The sequence below is a fragment of the Mytilus trossulus genome, chromosome 7 (genome assembly GCF_036588685.1).
Source record: "Mytilus trossulus isolate FHL-02 chromosome 7, PNRI_Mtr1.1.1.hap1, whole genome shotgun sequence".
NCBI classification, from domain to species: domain Eukaryota; kingdom Metazoa; phylum Mollusca; class Bivalvia; order Mytilida; family Mytilidae; genus Mytilus; species Mytilus trossulus.
In genome coordinates, this window is record NC_086379.1 from 58,185,234 (window position 1) to 58,202,304 (window position 17,071).

Sequence of the window (17,071 nt, forward strand, 5' to 3'; positions counted from 1 at the left end):
TTGATGGATTGATGCGATTTGAACTTCGGTATGCTACTGTTGACTTTACGACATGTTGTGTTTTGTATACAGTACCTGTTGCTTGTCTGATGGTATCTTTTTTTCTGAACATGGAGTAGTTAGTTTATTCAACTTATAAATTTGAATGTCCCTCCGGTATCTTTCGCCTGTCTCCTATATTTCAGTTTTGTTCAATCAAAATCTTACTTCTTATTATGAGTCTGAAAAAACTTGAATTGTTTTTAAGACAAGTAATTGTGAAGTTAATCTGCTTATTAGTTTGTCTTAGAGGGGCATTAATTGAAAGACATGTTTAAGAATTGCAGATCAAATATGTACTCACTAATGTCTTTGAACATCGTGAACATTTATGGATAAGAAAAATAACTCCCTTAATATTCAAGCTATATATTAAAGTTACATAGGCTTATAGTTGGATTAAAAATGAAGTCAACCGAACATGTGATTACATATATATTAAATAATTAGAATGTAACAACAACGAAACAGGAATGATCTTTGGTATCCATTATCTGTTAAAAATCTGAAAAACAGGAAAAATTATGGGTTACAAATAGACCTCCAACTATTCACAGTAAATATTCAAAAATAAATGTAGTCGATTGATGTTTTCGCAACTATATGTTGCGGTCTGTTAATCTGTTATATAGGTATCAAAAAGTATAATGATTAACCAAGCCATGATGTCTATGCCGATCTTCTGATACTGAACTATACCTTTATTTTAGAATTCTCAGAATACATAATGTTTACTGTGTATGGAAAATAGCCATATCAACCAGTTAATTTTGAAGCAATATGTATACTAGTAAACAATCCTAACTACACTGTAGATTTTGCATTCGAAACTCGTAATAACCCAGTATACCTACACATCTATTTTATATCTTGGATAAAAATAAATATGATTACGGATAAAAAGTGGAAGAAGATACCAAGGAGACAACCAAAAGGCATATGTGGAAACACCAGTGACAAACAGAAAACGACGAAAAGAAAACTCTCAGTTTAAAAATACATTGATAGAAAATCAACCACTGAGCAGCTCAGAATAACTAGAAATAGGCAGCCTTATGTTCATAGTATCCGGATATACATGTACTACAAACATTACAACGTCTCTTACAATCGATTCTAAAATATTTGTTTAAAAAAAGAATAAAATGTTAGAATAAACTACATCGTTATTAAAGTTTGATTATAAAAATACCAAGAACCATATCTCAATATGGAAGATATTTCTGACCAGATTGGATGAGTATAAATTATATTCCTTATCTAAATGTTTGGTCTGAAAACCAAGATTATTTAGAATATGATATTTAATCAAAATATTTCCTTTTCCAGTAATACAGTTAGCACAGTAGAATAATCTTACGATGATTGCAATATATGTTGTTTATTAGAGACCCAGTAATTATATATATTGCATGCAAGCTGATCATAATACCACTTTGACACTAAATGTGAGAGCAACGTCCGAGATGAACGATAAGGTTGTATTTTTAAGTTGTTTTGATGACATAGCAAACCATTTAAAAATGTAAAATGATGTAAAAAAAAAACCAATCATATTGCGTTTTGTGCTTTTTAAAACTTGTACAAACTGCTATAGATTGATTAAATAATGTGGTTTTGTTAATTTTCTGTAAAAGAGTGATATGATAACTGGATAAATTATAAGACAATTTTCGTGATATAACCAAAGGCGGTTGATCAATACATTTTGCTTGATATGAATATCATTGCGGGTGTCACAAGAGGAACAGGAACAACTTACCTTTGCGGTGCACCTGTTTATACTCCCGCTTTTTTTTTTTATTATCGCGTTGCTTAATCTTGGGATAAGTGTTTGATTGTTGTTGTTTGTTTTCTCGACATTTTCTTTTTTGATCATGGTGCTATCTGCGATATTTTTAAGTTTTTACTTGTCCCCTTGATATTTTCTCTGTCTTCATTGGTAAACAATTTAAGAGCAAAATATTGCTTTGTTGTCATACATTAGGAGTGTTATGTATTTATGTATTACAAATCACAGAACGTATGTTGAAATTAATGCTCACCACAAAAATGATAATATGAGCATGTTCTTTCTTCATTGACAGATGTCTAAATGTTATTCTATTCAATTGATCTGGTCCCATCAACGAAATGTATCACTAAATTTAAACGGATTGAATGATTTACATCGATACTACCATGCACTACAATCATCCGACAATGTGCTGTCTTTACTTGTCTGTCGCAATGTCAAATGTTTAGGCACCCCAGAAGTGGTCACAAGACTGACATCGTTCTTAACGGAATGAAAACCATTACCTACTCGGCACGATTTAAAAGTACTTTGTCGCCTCATTATGACACTATCACGTGTACTCGAGCTGTATTGTCTTTTCGGAATGACTCTTCTAAGGCATCCGCAACATGGAAACCACAGGAACATCAAAGTTGCTAAGTCAGCCTGAAATATAGACGAATTGTTAACTTAACATTATATTTTAATGTAAATGAATGAATTAAAAGGTTAAAGTCAATCAGACGCAACCTCACAGAAATAGGTGTGCACTTATAATTTATCAGCCATCGTGAAACTTCCGACTTTAAAGTAAAATTACTGTATGTGTTTCTGCTAGCATCATATATTGAGTTCTTTTATAATAAGTCTGTAAAAGACTTGAAGGATACCAAAAGCAGCTATTTTGGAAGGAAAAATAATATTATCGAAATGTCCAATGATATTTCAGAACAAAAAAGATCAGATAATTAAAAAGAGTTGGTACAAAACAAAACTCGATCACATTAAATTATATTGCCCTTGATGTCGTTGATAATACGAGTTTAAAATCATTTTAGATGCACTGGAAAGGTAAGATACTGTTTACCCTTAAGCAGTAAGCAAGGGTCCACAGACAGTGTATAGGGCTTTGAATATTCAGCTATTTAATTTGGAGGTGTCATATTACTTCCTACGGTTCCATTTATATTTTTCAGTTATACCAGTCAAGCTGTGAGTAAACTCATCATAGATACCAGGATTAAATTTTGTATTAACGCCAGACGTGCGTTTCGTCTACAAAAGACTCATCAGTAATGCTCGAATCAAAAATATTTAACAAGGCCAAACAAAGTACAAAGTTAAAGAGCATTGAGGACTAAAATTCTTAAAAGTTTTGCCAAATACAGCTAAGACTTAATCTATTCTTGAGGTAGAAAAACTATTTCAAAAATTTTAAAGCTTATAAACAGTTAACTCATAGATATGATCATATTAATGTTCATATTATCGAAATTTACCTCAATGAAATGATATGGTAGCAAGTTTCGGGAACTAATTTTCTCAACTTTTTAAAGTTAATTCTAAATATGAACACAAATATATATGATTGTTTTCTTATTTAAAAGGTTAACATAAATGTATTATTAGTTTTATTTTCTGGACGCATATTAATTGGCAATGCTTATCAGATTTAGATACATTTCAAAAGAAAAACATGAGATCGGGTGCATTTTTGGCAATAACCATTCGGTAGTTGAGGAATGCATTGCACTTGTTAAACCAAGAAAATGTTTGAAAAAGTTTACCATATATCATAAAAACATAAAAAACTAGAAAATATCAAGTACATTTTACTATACAACTTCAACGCATATTGTTAGACATATGGAAATCCCGGATGATGGGTCACGTGTCTTAAACTTTAAATTCACATCATGTCAATCAAACAGTAAGGTATCTCCTAAATGATATTGATGAGTAAAACATTATCAACAATTAAAAGTCAATGTAGCACTTTTGTATTCATCAAACAATGTTCAGGTGTTACAGTTCTAATTCCAACACCGAATGTGCTGTAATGACATTCAATTCGCGGAAGTGAGAATATTGGACCTCTGTTTCCGGATGATGGGTGACAGTTCTTTCATTCGGGCACCGGAACAAAAATAAGAGGTTTGATAGTTTGTGCATATGAAATAACTATGCACCAAAGACCAATCGTGGACAAATATCACCGTTCTTTAACAATGTGCAAATTTATATATGTGCATGGAACAATCAGTATGTTGGACCGTATTGCAAGCATTTAATTAGTAGTACAAATGTACATGTATTATCATTGTTAGCATTATTATTATCATTTTTAATTTTTATAAGTATGAAAGTAACTCCACAAATTTTGCAATTGAATGGTGCAAAACCGAAAAAACAGAAGAAAAGGAAGTTGTAGTAGACATTTTGTTTCCATTTCATTTCTGGAGTCCTACTAAAAAACATACAAGTTGACTTTAAAACAAAAATGTTGAAAAATATTACAAAATCTCTCCAATTAAAAGTACATTGGAATAAAACCAAATTATATCAAAATATGTTGGTTTATTCGTTTATGACCTTACAACCTTATGATTGAGAATTTAAGTACATAACATCTTCAGGTCACCTGTCTATAAATACTCTCTTTTTATAATTGTTCTGACAAAATTAGATATACAAGTACCTTAATGGTTATAGCTACTAACCCTAAAATTTGCATTTGTAAATCCATATATCAATGGATTGGCAAAACTATTGGACATTGCTAGCCAATGAACACAGAGATAAATAGTCATTAAAGTCATGGCGTCTTCCATTGTTTCGTAATGAAGTATTTCCGGCTTGAAGTCCAAGATCATTGTAAATACATGAATAGGGAGCCAACATAATCCGAAGACTGCAACTACTATAACTAGCATCTTTACGATCTGAAAAAGACATAAAATGCAAAATAACAAATAAACCTAATAATACCAATTAATCCTGATGGTATGCACTCGAGTTTGAGTGCTTTGTACCTTTCACCTTTGGAGTGGATAAAAATATTCACTACATGGTGTTGGTTCTTTCGCAACACATTTACATGTTCTATAAATTTTCGATAAAGAACATTTTGATGTACAGAAAACACATACGGGTTCATACGCAAAAGAAAAACATAAAGGCATATAGACAAAGCACATTAGCAAAAACGAGAGACAAGAATACAAAAATATACCATAGCAAAATAATAAAACGACGGGATGTATAAGTACCGATTCATGTCAAATGTGGCGTTCCAAGATGAAACAAATCTCAACATATACACCCAGTATTAGTGAGTAATAATGAACGTACACCCAATCACATCCATATATTAGAGAATAGAAGTGGAATCTACTCCATTGACTCGACTCGGATGCAAAAAGAATTAATGGAACTACTTAATATACTGTTCAGACAGTTAATAACTTAAAGTTCATCACGTATCTTTATGGTATGATTCGTCTTTGTAACTCTATTTAAAATAATTTGAAATTAGAAACGAGTTTAACGTTTTTGTAAATGTCAAAAAAATTGTCAGTGGTTGTCCTAAGATTGAGTAGAAGATCTTCAAAAGTCTGTTAATTTACTCAGTTGTTGCCTAGCCTCGAGTTCATGCAAAGCTTGGCAAATAATACTGACACTTTCGAGAAAAATTATAAGTGTTTAAAAAAACGTTATTTCACCACTGTCGTAATAGATTTAGATGGTGATTTAGACATGATTTTATTTCAGATCTAAAACACATCGGTCAGTTTCATTTATAAATTATTAAAATTTAAAATATAATCGCTTTTTTATTGAATTATATTCATTGAAAACTAAATTAAACAATTGTATAATACTGTGATACTAAAGTCTCTGCTAGTATCTCTACTGTTTTGCTGAGTATATGCTCTCAAACTTGTAAAATCGATAAATGATTTTCACGAATGTGCATTACACACAGAATATGACTAACAAAACAGTATTTTCGTGATTTACTAGTTTAGGTATACCTCTGGTAAAAAAATAAACTCAGATAAAAGTCTTTTTTCTTATCACTAATTGAGATATATCACTGTAATGTTGAAATCCATACACGTTTTGAATTAATTGTTGAATCAGCTGTGTATTGGAATGTGCATGTTATTGAGTACCACAGGTGTACAAAATGGGAACAACTATTTTATCAAGCCAACTTTATAAGAATATAAAAGATGTTACATGTACCTTCTAGAGAGCTAGTTTAGACGTTTGACATATCAAAATATATATTAAACATTTGGTATATTTTATAACGTTTTGTCACAAAATTTATCCAGAGTGGAAAACAAACAACAGAGAAATACCCAGATCGAGATAACAATATTAAAGAAATATACATACATAATGAAAATATCACTTTATATTTTTTTTTATAATCCGTAGCACTTTTCCAGAGTTCCTTCATTAGTGGAGCGGCGAATGTTAAAAAAGTCGCTTAGTTAACGATTTTAAATTACCTAAATACCTCATGTAATTTTAAGGTCTTAAAATATTTATCGATTATTCAGCTTTAAATAAATATTTGTCGTCAATATCAAATGTGGTACAAATGACGTTAACAGTAGCCTTTACTGACGTTACCCAACTTGCATCGAATACCCCACTGCCGTTTCTGTAGTCAAATTTCACAACAAACCCGTTCTAAAAAATAATTTTTGAATGAAATTGGTAAATATAGTTATTCGTGAACATCATACAATGTAAGGGCATTTCCAAAGTGTCCTAAATTTAATGCTTAATGCATCTGAAAATGGTTGAAAATAACACTGTAAAAATCATCGTTTTTCATCTAGCATTATTTGCACGTGCAGTATATGTGTATTTTAAAGGCACAACAGTGAAGCCGCCGTATAATACTTTAATCGACCCGATTTACTTTTTGAAGTAAATTCCTAATAATATAAATATTTGACTAAATATCTGCTTTTTATCCAGATTTCAAGTCCGAATATTTGTCACAGATTTACCGACATTGTTGTGGTTTCTAGTTATAGTCACACATTCATCGATTTAGCGAAGGTCATTTGTAGTCATTTTTAAGCATATTTCTTGTTCATTTTATAATTTCCAAAGCCTTGTGATTAATTTATGTTGTTTGGTATTGTTGTATACTCGTTTTTGTTGAACTGAACTGGGAAAGTGAATTTGATTTTAGGGTTCGTTTGGTTTTCAGGTGTGTTTGATTTGTTTTTTTATTCAACACATGGACAATTTAACAATCTCGTTAAAACTGGTCCCGCTAGATGCCAAAAAAAAGGAAAGTGGAAGTTTGTGTTGACAAATACATTATCTGCGATTCTGTTGTTGATGAAATATTAATAACATCAACAGAATCTGGAAGAAAAAGTCTGATTACTGCTGCAGCAAAGAGACGTGATGATTTGTTCAGTTATTTGAACGAATTCTGAAATGAAACAGCAAGTGAATTACCCGTATTTAGGTATCAAAGGTTATGTTATAAAAGCTACACAAGTAAGCAGAATTTAAAATCAGTATCAGCTGAAAAGGAATCACCAGATATAGGTTCCGATTTATCTATAATGAATGGCTTGGTGCCTGAAAAAAATGATCACAATACATAAAAGTGTATTATTTGCCAAAAAAAATCTCATAAAAGGGTAAAAACATTACATACAATATCATCTGCTGAAAGGTTAGTCAATCTTATAGATGCTGCTTTTAGAGCATGCGACGATGAAATGATTAATCGAATATAGCAAGATAATTTGCTCAATAATGCAGTGTATCACGCAGCATGTCTGACCACAAACTTGGCATATAGACCAAAATCTACTGATCAATCTGCGTACGATTTGGCATTTAGCATAGTTTAAATTATAGACAGAGACCTTATTCTTGACAAAAAGTCTCTTGTGTTATCGTCACTTTTGACAAGGTTTCAGTCATTTTTACCTGATAAAATAAGAAAGACATACTGTAACTCCTCTAAACATAAGGCTAAACTTGAGAGTTACTACAGGAATACCATTGCCTTTTTTGCTCAACAAGGACAATATAAATCTAGCATTGTATTTGCTAGCGATATTTCCATTGGAGAAGTTGTTAGGACAGCAAATAACATCAAAGCATAATTAAAAATGGTTGAGATAAAAGCCGACTTAAGTTCATGTAGCTCCAACAAAACCAACGAACAAATCGGTATGCAAGTACTTTATGAAGCAGCCTCAATTTTATGACAAAAAATGGAAAATGTTTATATATCTAGGGATTATTATCGTGCAAATAACCAAGTACAAATGCATATCATTTGAAATATCAGAAGAAATGTTGTCAACCTGTTTGATAAGTTTTGTTACTTGTCTCTTGAAAAAGTCTTTAGAAACATTTTCTTCAGTATCAATGAATATTTTGCATGACATTCGGAGAAAATGTGCTACTCTCGCAGAGTGCCTGGTGTCAAATTGTAATAACACAATTACTCCATTTAAAGTCTTATTATGCCGGTCGTTCATGCTCTGGGTGGGTGTGACTTCACTTCAAGTTTTTTTTTGGAATCGGTTAAAAGTCGGTATTTAACCTCTTTAGGACAAAACCAAACCGTTTCGGTAATCTTGTAGCATTAGGTCACCTTATGGCCTTCAGCAATGAGCAAAGCCCAAATGGCCATACCGCAGTCAGCTATAAAAGGCCCCGATAAGACAGTGTAAACAATTCAAATGAAAAGCTTTCGGCAAGTGAATTCGTATTTAAGCATCACGTACTACGTACAATGTGGCAAAGCAAGGTTTGGTTGTCGGCAAATCTAGCCAACCGAAGTAATGGCTCCCCATGTGCCTTTGTTGGAAAACTGCGCAACATGACAAGTTAGAGCCAGTTTCTTTGAGGGACAAATGGCATCGGACTTTCTACAATATATAATTAGTTCATGCAAGGGGGAAAACATACTAGGCAGCACGTGTTTGCAAGGAGCAGGGTCTTCCTTGCACTGATTTCTGTTTTTATCAAAATGTAGGTAGTTGTAATGAAATATCATGAAAATAGTTCTTGTAATATTTGGTAACTTTATTTTAATTTGCTCCATGTTTTCCACGTTTCATTTGGTATGAAAATAAACTCATCATAGATACCATAACGGTCATGTCTCAATTTTAGGAATTTGTTCTACAACACGCTTGCACTAATTGAGTAACATATCAAACTCCAATAACTATATTAAGTGCCATTCTTTTTAAGAATCAGGCAATTTAGGGAAAAATCAAAACATGATCACAAAAAACCCACCGAGCTAATCGTGCTATTTAATACTAATCATCATCCTGAGTTAAAAATAATTGGTCTTTCGTTTGTGTGTGTCTGGTAATATCAAATAACATGGTTAGAAAATTGGTTAGAATGATAGCAAATTACAGCAAAATACAGAGTTATATCCCCTTATTCGTTAATTTTTAGTGCATTTCAACCAAATTGTATCTTCTATTACCAGAACAGATAATGGAAATAAATGTTATTTTTGTGCATAACTACATTTTATGAACTGAAATCAATGTCAAATTGGGTGGGTTTTTTTTTGGTCATGTTTTCACAATTGCCTGATTCTTAGGCAGACTGGCACTTAATATATAAGAAGGTATCTTGTATTGAGATAGTTTGAATTCATTTTCAGAAAAGTCAGTATCACGTCGAATCCTTGAAAACTGAAACGATTTTTTTCATGGCTGCATATTTGATTTGATTTATTAACTATGCATTTCAGATACTCTTTGAAAACTTTTTAACTATTAAAGTATTCAAGAAATGCTATTTGTCGATGTCAATTATCAATGTTTATATGTTCTTATTTTCCATTAGGCATTAAAATTTGTATGTACCATGGACTACCTTCAAAAAAGTTAAATACAACGTTGTTCTGACGTCATGTGCAAATATGAAAAAGATTTTGTATGAACTTACGTTTTTCTACATAATACTACTCGTATAAGTTATTGAATAGATTATTAATTTTGAAAAATATCAATGGTATTGTGTCTCTAGATGAAAGTAGGATTTTTTTAAGTGATGACCTTTGACCTTGATTTTCGATATTATTGTACCAGATTTGATATTGACGACACATATTTTCAAAAAGTACAGGATTTCAGCTTTCCAATGAGCTATTAAAATCCCATGAGGTATTTAGGTAATTTAAATTTCTAAAATTGTCCTCTCCGCCGCTCCACTACATTGGGAACAATGAAACCCTAAAATTGTCAAATAAAAGGATGTATATATAATTGCTTGAATTCTTGAGGATAATTGCGATAAGGTTTTGATTGCAACTGCTCTTCTTCTGTCCAACCTTATGTCTCTAGTTGATAGTTGACGCATTAGAAATAAACTATATCTCGTTATATTTACATTCTAATTTAAGTCTTCATTTTATTTTATTTTCTATTTTTGTCTTGATCTTGTACGTGTCTTTTGAAATATATTATGTTAGTGTACTAATATCATATATACACGCGTATCTTTTTTTCTTCTTTCTATTTAATGGAGGAAATAAGAGCACTATGATATGTTATTCCTTTATTTATTTGTATTCTGTAATTTAATTACTGATTTACACAAACAATATTAGCGGTAATTATAAAGAAACAGAATCGTGCGTGTAATAGCTTCTACTAGTATAAACGATACAGATTCTTGCTTTAAGTGATAACATCTACTATCAACAGACGCATCTGATGCTAGTTAGTATGTCCAGTGTTGTATTGTCTTCTTAAGTGTGGACGCGCGGGTTACAAACTTTTGATTATTCCTTAGATTGAATGCACGAATACGGACTCATAAAAAAACTGATTTTAATGTTATAAAGTTATTTATTGAAAAAATCTGTTTGGTTTTTTTATTGAGTTGTTCGCATATTTTTTTTTCTAAATATGCGTCTACTAATCACGCTTCACAAAGTTAATAAAACCTCATAAAAGAGCTGCTGCTGTTGAGACGAAATCATTTACACGAAACAGTGAAATATTGATTAACAAAACAGCTGGTGTTAGGTTTATACCTAGGATAATATTGAAGGTGTGTCCATCTAATTGGTGTATTAGTTTCTATTACTATCTGACATTCCACTAATTGTCATATTTACATCATGTCAAGTAATCGGAATTTTTTCTAAGGTTACTTATATAATGGAGATTCTGACTTCATTACTTTCGCCAGAACAGATCAAAGTGTCTATATGTCATAATTTTCGTATAGAACGTTTCACGATTGTGAGATTATGTTCTAGGCGTTTGGTAATCAAGTGTGCATAAAATGATTATGTCTGTTTTATCCGTGTTTAATGATTTCAACAAACTAGATCGTTATTTAGATATTTGATGATTGCAATGTTTGATATTTGTACTCAACCGAATTGCTTAATTGCTCTAATATTCGAAACGATATAAGTAGATACCATATACATATCTAATGAAAGTAAACATGTTTATTCAACTTATTCTTGATGTATACCAACACACATGTACTTGAAAAAAGCCTGGTTGTGATTTTTAGAGGTTAATACATGTGTTTGAGCGACAACTCCACCCTTTTGATCAGTTTGAGATTGTTTAACGCCCTATGATTTGTTAAAAACATCAATATTATTGTATCGAAAAATCATTTTTCTGTTTGACACACGTGAACAAAATGGGTAGATTTGAACAATATTCATTGATTTTTTTTATTACGGTTTTTATCCTTAATAAGTTTATGATGAACAAACTGAAAATTTATCTTTCCAATAAAGTCGTAAACAACAAGGAAGATGGTCGTATTTTCCCATTCCCCTAGAAAAGCATTCCCAAAATTTTAAGACGCTATCTTCAGATACTATTTTTGAACAGCATATTTGCGGTCACGTTTTTCTTTATTTTCATCCAATTGAATTTCCCTACATTAATACAAAATAGTGCACAAGCTGTAGCTTTAAAACAATCTCGGTAACAACAACTTTTGTTCGTATAAAAGTAAAGAGATACTTTCCGGAAACATATTATCAAACTTTATCAACCAAATTAATTTTTGGTTAAGAATCCCAAGCCACTTAAAGTGTAAAAAATTACCTTATAAATGGAAGTATAAAATGAGATAATTTGAGTAGTGCATTTTAGTCTGCATACTTTTATAGAAAGTTTCAAAGAATCAGTAAGACGAGATTACATTAATGTACCCAAGAGAACAATTTGACACAAATTGACAGACAAAGCAATTGTTATCGTTACGTCGTTCAGTGCAAAGCTTTTGTATAATTTGAGTTTTACTTTACACTGTATGATAATTTTTAAGTGAGATCGAATAAATTGAAAAACGTTTTGATTGTATTTGTATTTTTTTATCTGTTGATAAATATGCAAAATAATCTCGATCTTTCAGTTCTACAACTGCAGCTACGACAACAAGACATATAAAAAATTCTAGTGATTTAAATAGAAAATACGCAGGGATAACATCACAGCAAAAGTGTAAAAGGTGAAGCCACTAGAAGTTATATTACTTGATATTCTTTAAGAAACCAAGTTAAAAATGAACATAGAAAACCTGTTGATCGTGTCGAAAACAAAGAAAGAAAAAACTAACGGCATGTACGTCTAGATCATGACGGACGTCAAATTGAGGAATCTAGCTGCATGTTAGATATTCACCATGAGGTTGAACGTTACATTGCGAACGAAAAGTTACCTTTAACATATACTTCATGGTTAAGATAACATAATGAAAAGAATTTAACAAAGACAAACAATGCCGACGGAGTAACACATATCAGAAAATGAAAACAAATAAATAGGTTCTTATCAATTAAAAGTCAAACTGCTTATAAGATTTTAATCAGCTAATAAAGACAGAGAAAAGAAATACATAATATATATTACATACATCTTGCATTAATTTGTATATCGTTAACGTTAAATGATAGCTAAAAACTTGTCCAACTACTGTACTCACAAAAGACGCTGTAGCCGTCGCACAGCGAAATTACATTATTTTATAACTCATTTTTATTTAGTGTACAGCAAAAAACCTAATTCTCTGACCACTACAAAAAAATCTAGAAAACATTATCTATATTTACATCAAAGAAAACTATGATCTCACAATAACATGGAATGAATACTACTCGAATTGTAGGGAATTGATAATATGTCTGAAATTTCAAATAATACTTGTGGTGAAGATTTAGCTTGTTTGTAGCTAGTTCACAAATCATAAAATTCTTAAAAGTTAACAAATGTTACCCAGAAAAATCCCATTTTATTTATATTGGTTGCTATTTCGCATTTCGTTATGAGGTATAAAATGAACCAGTTGTAGAACTATATAGGATTTTTGTCTTTTATTTCCAACTCGTTACTTTTGCTGTTTCTTTAGTGTATAGCATTTTATTCACATTTGAAATGTCTTCTAAGAAAACCATTTACTCTAATGCATGTATTCTTTCCATGCAATTTCTTAAATATTTGATAACCTTAACACGAAAAGTTAGAAATCAACTTCTTTTTGATAATTTTTCGTAATTTAATTTATTGCATTTTCGAAAACTGGGTAATGTTTAACATTCTTAAGTTAATGGAACTCAATTTTTTACAGGATGGTCTGATTGATTGTAATGATTTACCCATGCGCTTTGGCTAAAACGCGGGCTAAATACAATACATTGATGATATAAACATTGTAATAGTACTAAGCTTGTAAGCAGACTCAATTATTTCCGTCTCTTGTGGTATATATTAAGTAGAACATAAATAACTGATTATTGTTTGGCACTAGGTCAGATTCTTTCTAAAGCTGAAATATACATTGTATTATAAAAAAAAAGCTACTGAACTGACGTTGACTCTTTAAGCCTCGGTCAATCCTTTAAACAAAAGTTGTATCAATGATCATGTTCAATAAACTCATCACAGATACCAATTTTGTATTTACGCCAGACGCGCGTTTCGTCTAAAAGAGACTCATCAGTGACGCTGGAATAATAAAAAAAGAAAAAAACGTTTTATAGAGAGACACTGGAATAAGAAAAAAAGAAAAAAAATCTTATAAAGAACAAAGTTGAAAAGCATTGAGGCCTGAGGTAGAAACCCCTCAATATATCAAAAATTCAAAGTTTTATAAACAGTTTATTTATAATTATGACAATATCAATGATAATTCATGTTAACACAATAGTGCCGATAACTGGGCTGGTGATACAATATTAGATCAAAGGAATACTAATAGACATAGAAAGGCCAGTTGTTTAAACCAGATAGGTCTTTTATGTAAGAAGCCCATGAACTGATAGATCGTAATTTATTCTACTGTTATCATAAGAACCGATCAAATTCGATCATGCTCCTGATCAATTTCATTGATTGCTATCGACCGTTGCTAATTGAATCCTTTATCGCGCACTTTTCAAACTTTCGCGATCAAAACTTTTAGATATTAACATCAATTACTACAAAAAGTTAAAACACAAAAAAACTCCGAAGAAAGTTCAAGACGTAAAGTCCCAAATCAAACGGCAAAATCAAAAGTTCAAACGAATGGATAACAACTGTCATATTCCTGACTTGGTACAGGCATTGTTTTATTTAGACATACATATGTACAAACATATTATATTCTTCTTTTTTATACACACTGATGGAAATCAAAGAAATGTTATACAGTGGCGGATTCAAAAACTTTCATAAACGGGGACACTAACTGTCCTTTGAGGGGGCCCGATCTAGTTTTGGTTCAGGGAATCCCTAAATAATCAACCAAATTTTGATATACCTATGTTATATACTGTCCCTCTTTGGCTTCTGTCCTGTAATAATATATTCTTTCATACCAAACGGAGACAAGAAAACTGGCAATTTTGAAAAATATAAAATGTATTAGTGTGAGCCTTATATAAAGGACCAAACGCGAGGCTCTTTGAGCTCTTGTGCCGTTCCGTTGGGAGTACGTACATTGATTTTATTCTGCAACCAAGCAGTTTAACGTTAAGTATACAATCCATAGCCATTGTCTTTGTTTTGCATATAAATCGACATATGAGGATGAGGAACACTGAAGTTAGACCATAATGAACTATGACGTGAATGGTAATTCGAATATAATCGTTTGCTCACAATTGACGCACACGCGTACGAGGAGAGAATATTTTTGAACTAAACGAATAATGCTACATTATTTATGCATGTTTGAATATGAATGACAGATTGCATGATAGATTGATTGCGTTAGAAGGTTGTAACCTCCTTGGATAGGATAGATAAAGTGTCGCATCATTATTTCTTATTACCATATGTGTATTATATTTTTTCAAATGAAATTATTTATTATCATAGTGTGAAGTGTCAAGATATAAGGATATTGGAAAAGTCATTGTTCCTCATTTAGTCTGGTCTTTTTATTCACTGTATTATTGGTCAATTATTTTTATCTTTTTCTTTTAATATTTCCATTACCTTTAAACTTTGTTGTAACATTGCTGGTTCTTTATATTATAATTAGAAAGAAATTGATGAGTTTAAGCAAATACAACTATCTCTGATAGAAATAATGTAAATCTGTAGTATGAGAAACTCATCATTGTTATTATGGCGGCCAAGCATGATGTAAAACAAAGCGGGGTTTTTTTTCTAACCGATTTGTAGATATACAGCAAAGATTGGAAACACTATTGTGTATTCTGGTAAAACCATTGTTATAAAAACTGGTCATATGTTAATTAGTTAACCAACATTTTTTTGTCAGGATTATACGCTTAAGAAAGAATGGAATGTAAATAACTAGATCAATTCTAAAAACGAGAAACAATCATTGCTATTAATGGCTGTAATTTTGTTATATTTGTCGTTTAAAAGTGGCTAATTTTTTTTTCTATTTCGCCAAACTTCGTGATTGCATCTGTTCATGAAGGTTCCTTACCACCTTGATCTTGAATGTGTTTGTAGAAAAATAAAGAAAAGAAGAAAAGGCGATTGTGGTTCTATTTGCACGAAATCTGATATATCAACGTAATCATATATAATCAGCCTCCTTCAGTTGATGAACAAGTTAAATAGAAAACAACACGTGTGAATTAATATTAAATACCAGATATGCGATATATATAAATATTTAATAGAAATAGAACATTCGATCACGCTGTAAGGTTTTCTCAAATAATAAATTGCATTATGAAGGTTTTAAAAAGCATTTACGTAAGTGAAAGGTTAGCAACCTACATATTCCTGATCCTATCATTCTTACATTACCAAAATAAAAGACCAAGGTCAGGTATCACCTGCATCGAGATCGTGTTCTTCAAACATAGTCTATGCTAGTAGAGAGTTCAATAAGTCAAACGTCAGTATTTTGGGGTATTCTAAAAAAGGAAATAAAAATGTCAATAGTCCTTGCTATTGGTCTCATATATATATATAAAAGAAATGTATCTTTCATAATAGGATAACTTTAAAGTGCGTGATATTCATATTGGCGACACATTAAACAAACTATATGTTCTGTTACATAGGTATCAACAATTACACCTTTCTTATACTAAAAAAGGTATTATCATGTTATGTTCTTTTTGTAACTTTATCGTCCTGAACACGCAAGACACATTTACCGCTGGATTTTACACAACCACCGCTTAATCAATGCATCATTTTGTAATCTTTTCATTGCTAATTTTGGATTGTTGTCTATTAAAGAAAATTAAGATTCCAAAGGGACATTCAAACTCTAATGGCAAAAATAAAATAACCTATCTTCTTTTAATGTATAATTAAAGACTGACAAACACGAACCTTTACCAAAACTTGAATTGGGGATGATCTCAGGTGCGTCGGAAGGGTTTGTTTAAACTCAGTAAATCTATAGCTTTTCAGTAATTAGGTATTTTATTTATTTTAAAAACCATATTTTAATAACACTGTTACTGTAATGTCACATGATTTGTAGAATGGTACTATTCATTTTGATGATCTCTTGTTAAAAGAGATCTTCATAATCATTCAACAAATCTGTAAAAAGTATTATTTACGATCCAAAACATGCAATCAAGTTAAAACATAAGTTTAACTAGGTACTGCATCCGCTTCCTTTAATCAGTTACATTGGAAAATTCCTTGATTACCAAATGTTTTATCAATAATTCATATGAAAGTACTTGTATCAGAGAGAAAAACATGAACTTTTCAACTTCGTTCCTTTGTTGTTTTTTTCAATTATATATTTATTGATGGT

At 31.1% G+C, this 17,071-nt stretch overlaps 1 protein-coding gene across 2 annotated transcripts in view; it reads right to left on the reverse strand.

Moving 5' to 3' along the window:
- Nucleotides 1-427: 427 nt before the first annotated feature.
- LOC134725405 (substance-K receptor-like) overlaps nt 428-17,071 on the reverse strand; it is a 43,547-nt gene continuing 26,903 nt past the window's right edge. The window contains exons 2-4 of one of the 2 annotated variants that reach the window (XR_010108549.1): nt 4,537-4,758; nt 2,085-2,482; nt 428-544 (exon numbers count right to left, since the gene is read on the reverse strand). Coding sequence is in view for 1 of the 2 variants with exons in the window: in XM_063589209.1 (XP_063445279.1) it covers nt 2,216-2,482; nt 4,537-4,758 (489 nt within the window). In the remaining variant the exon portion in view is untranslated. Of the gene's footprint in view, nt 545-1,923; nt 2,483-4,536; nt 4,759-17,071 lie in introns of those variants that run through there. The other variant, XM_063589209.1, reaches the window with a different exon arrangement.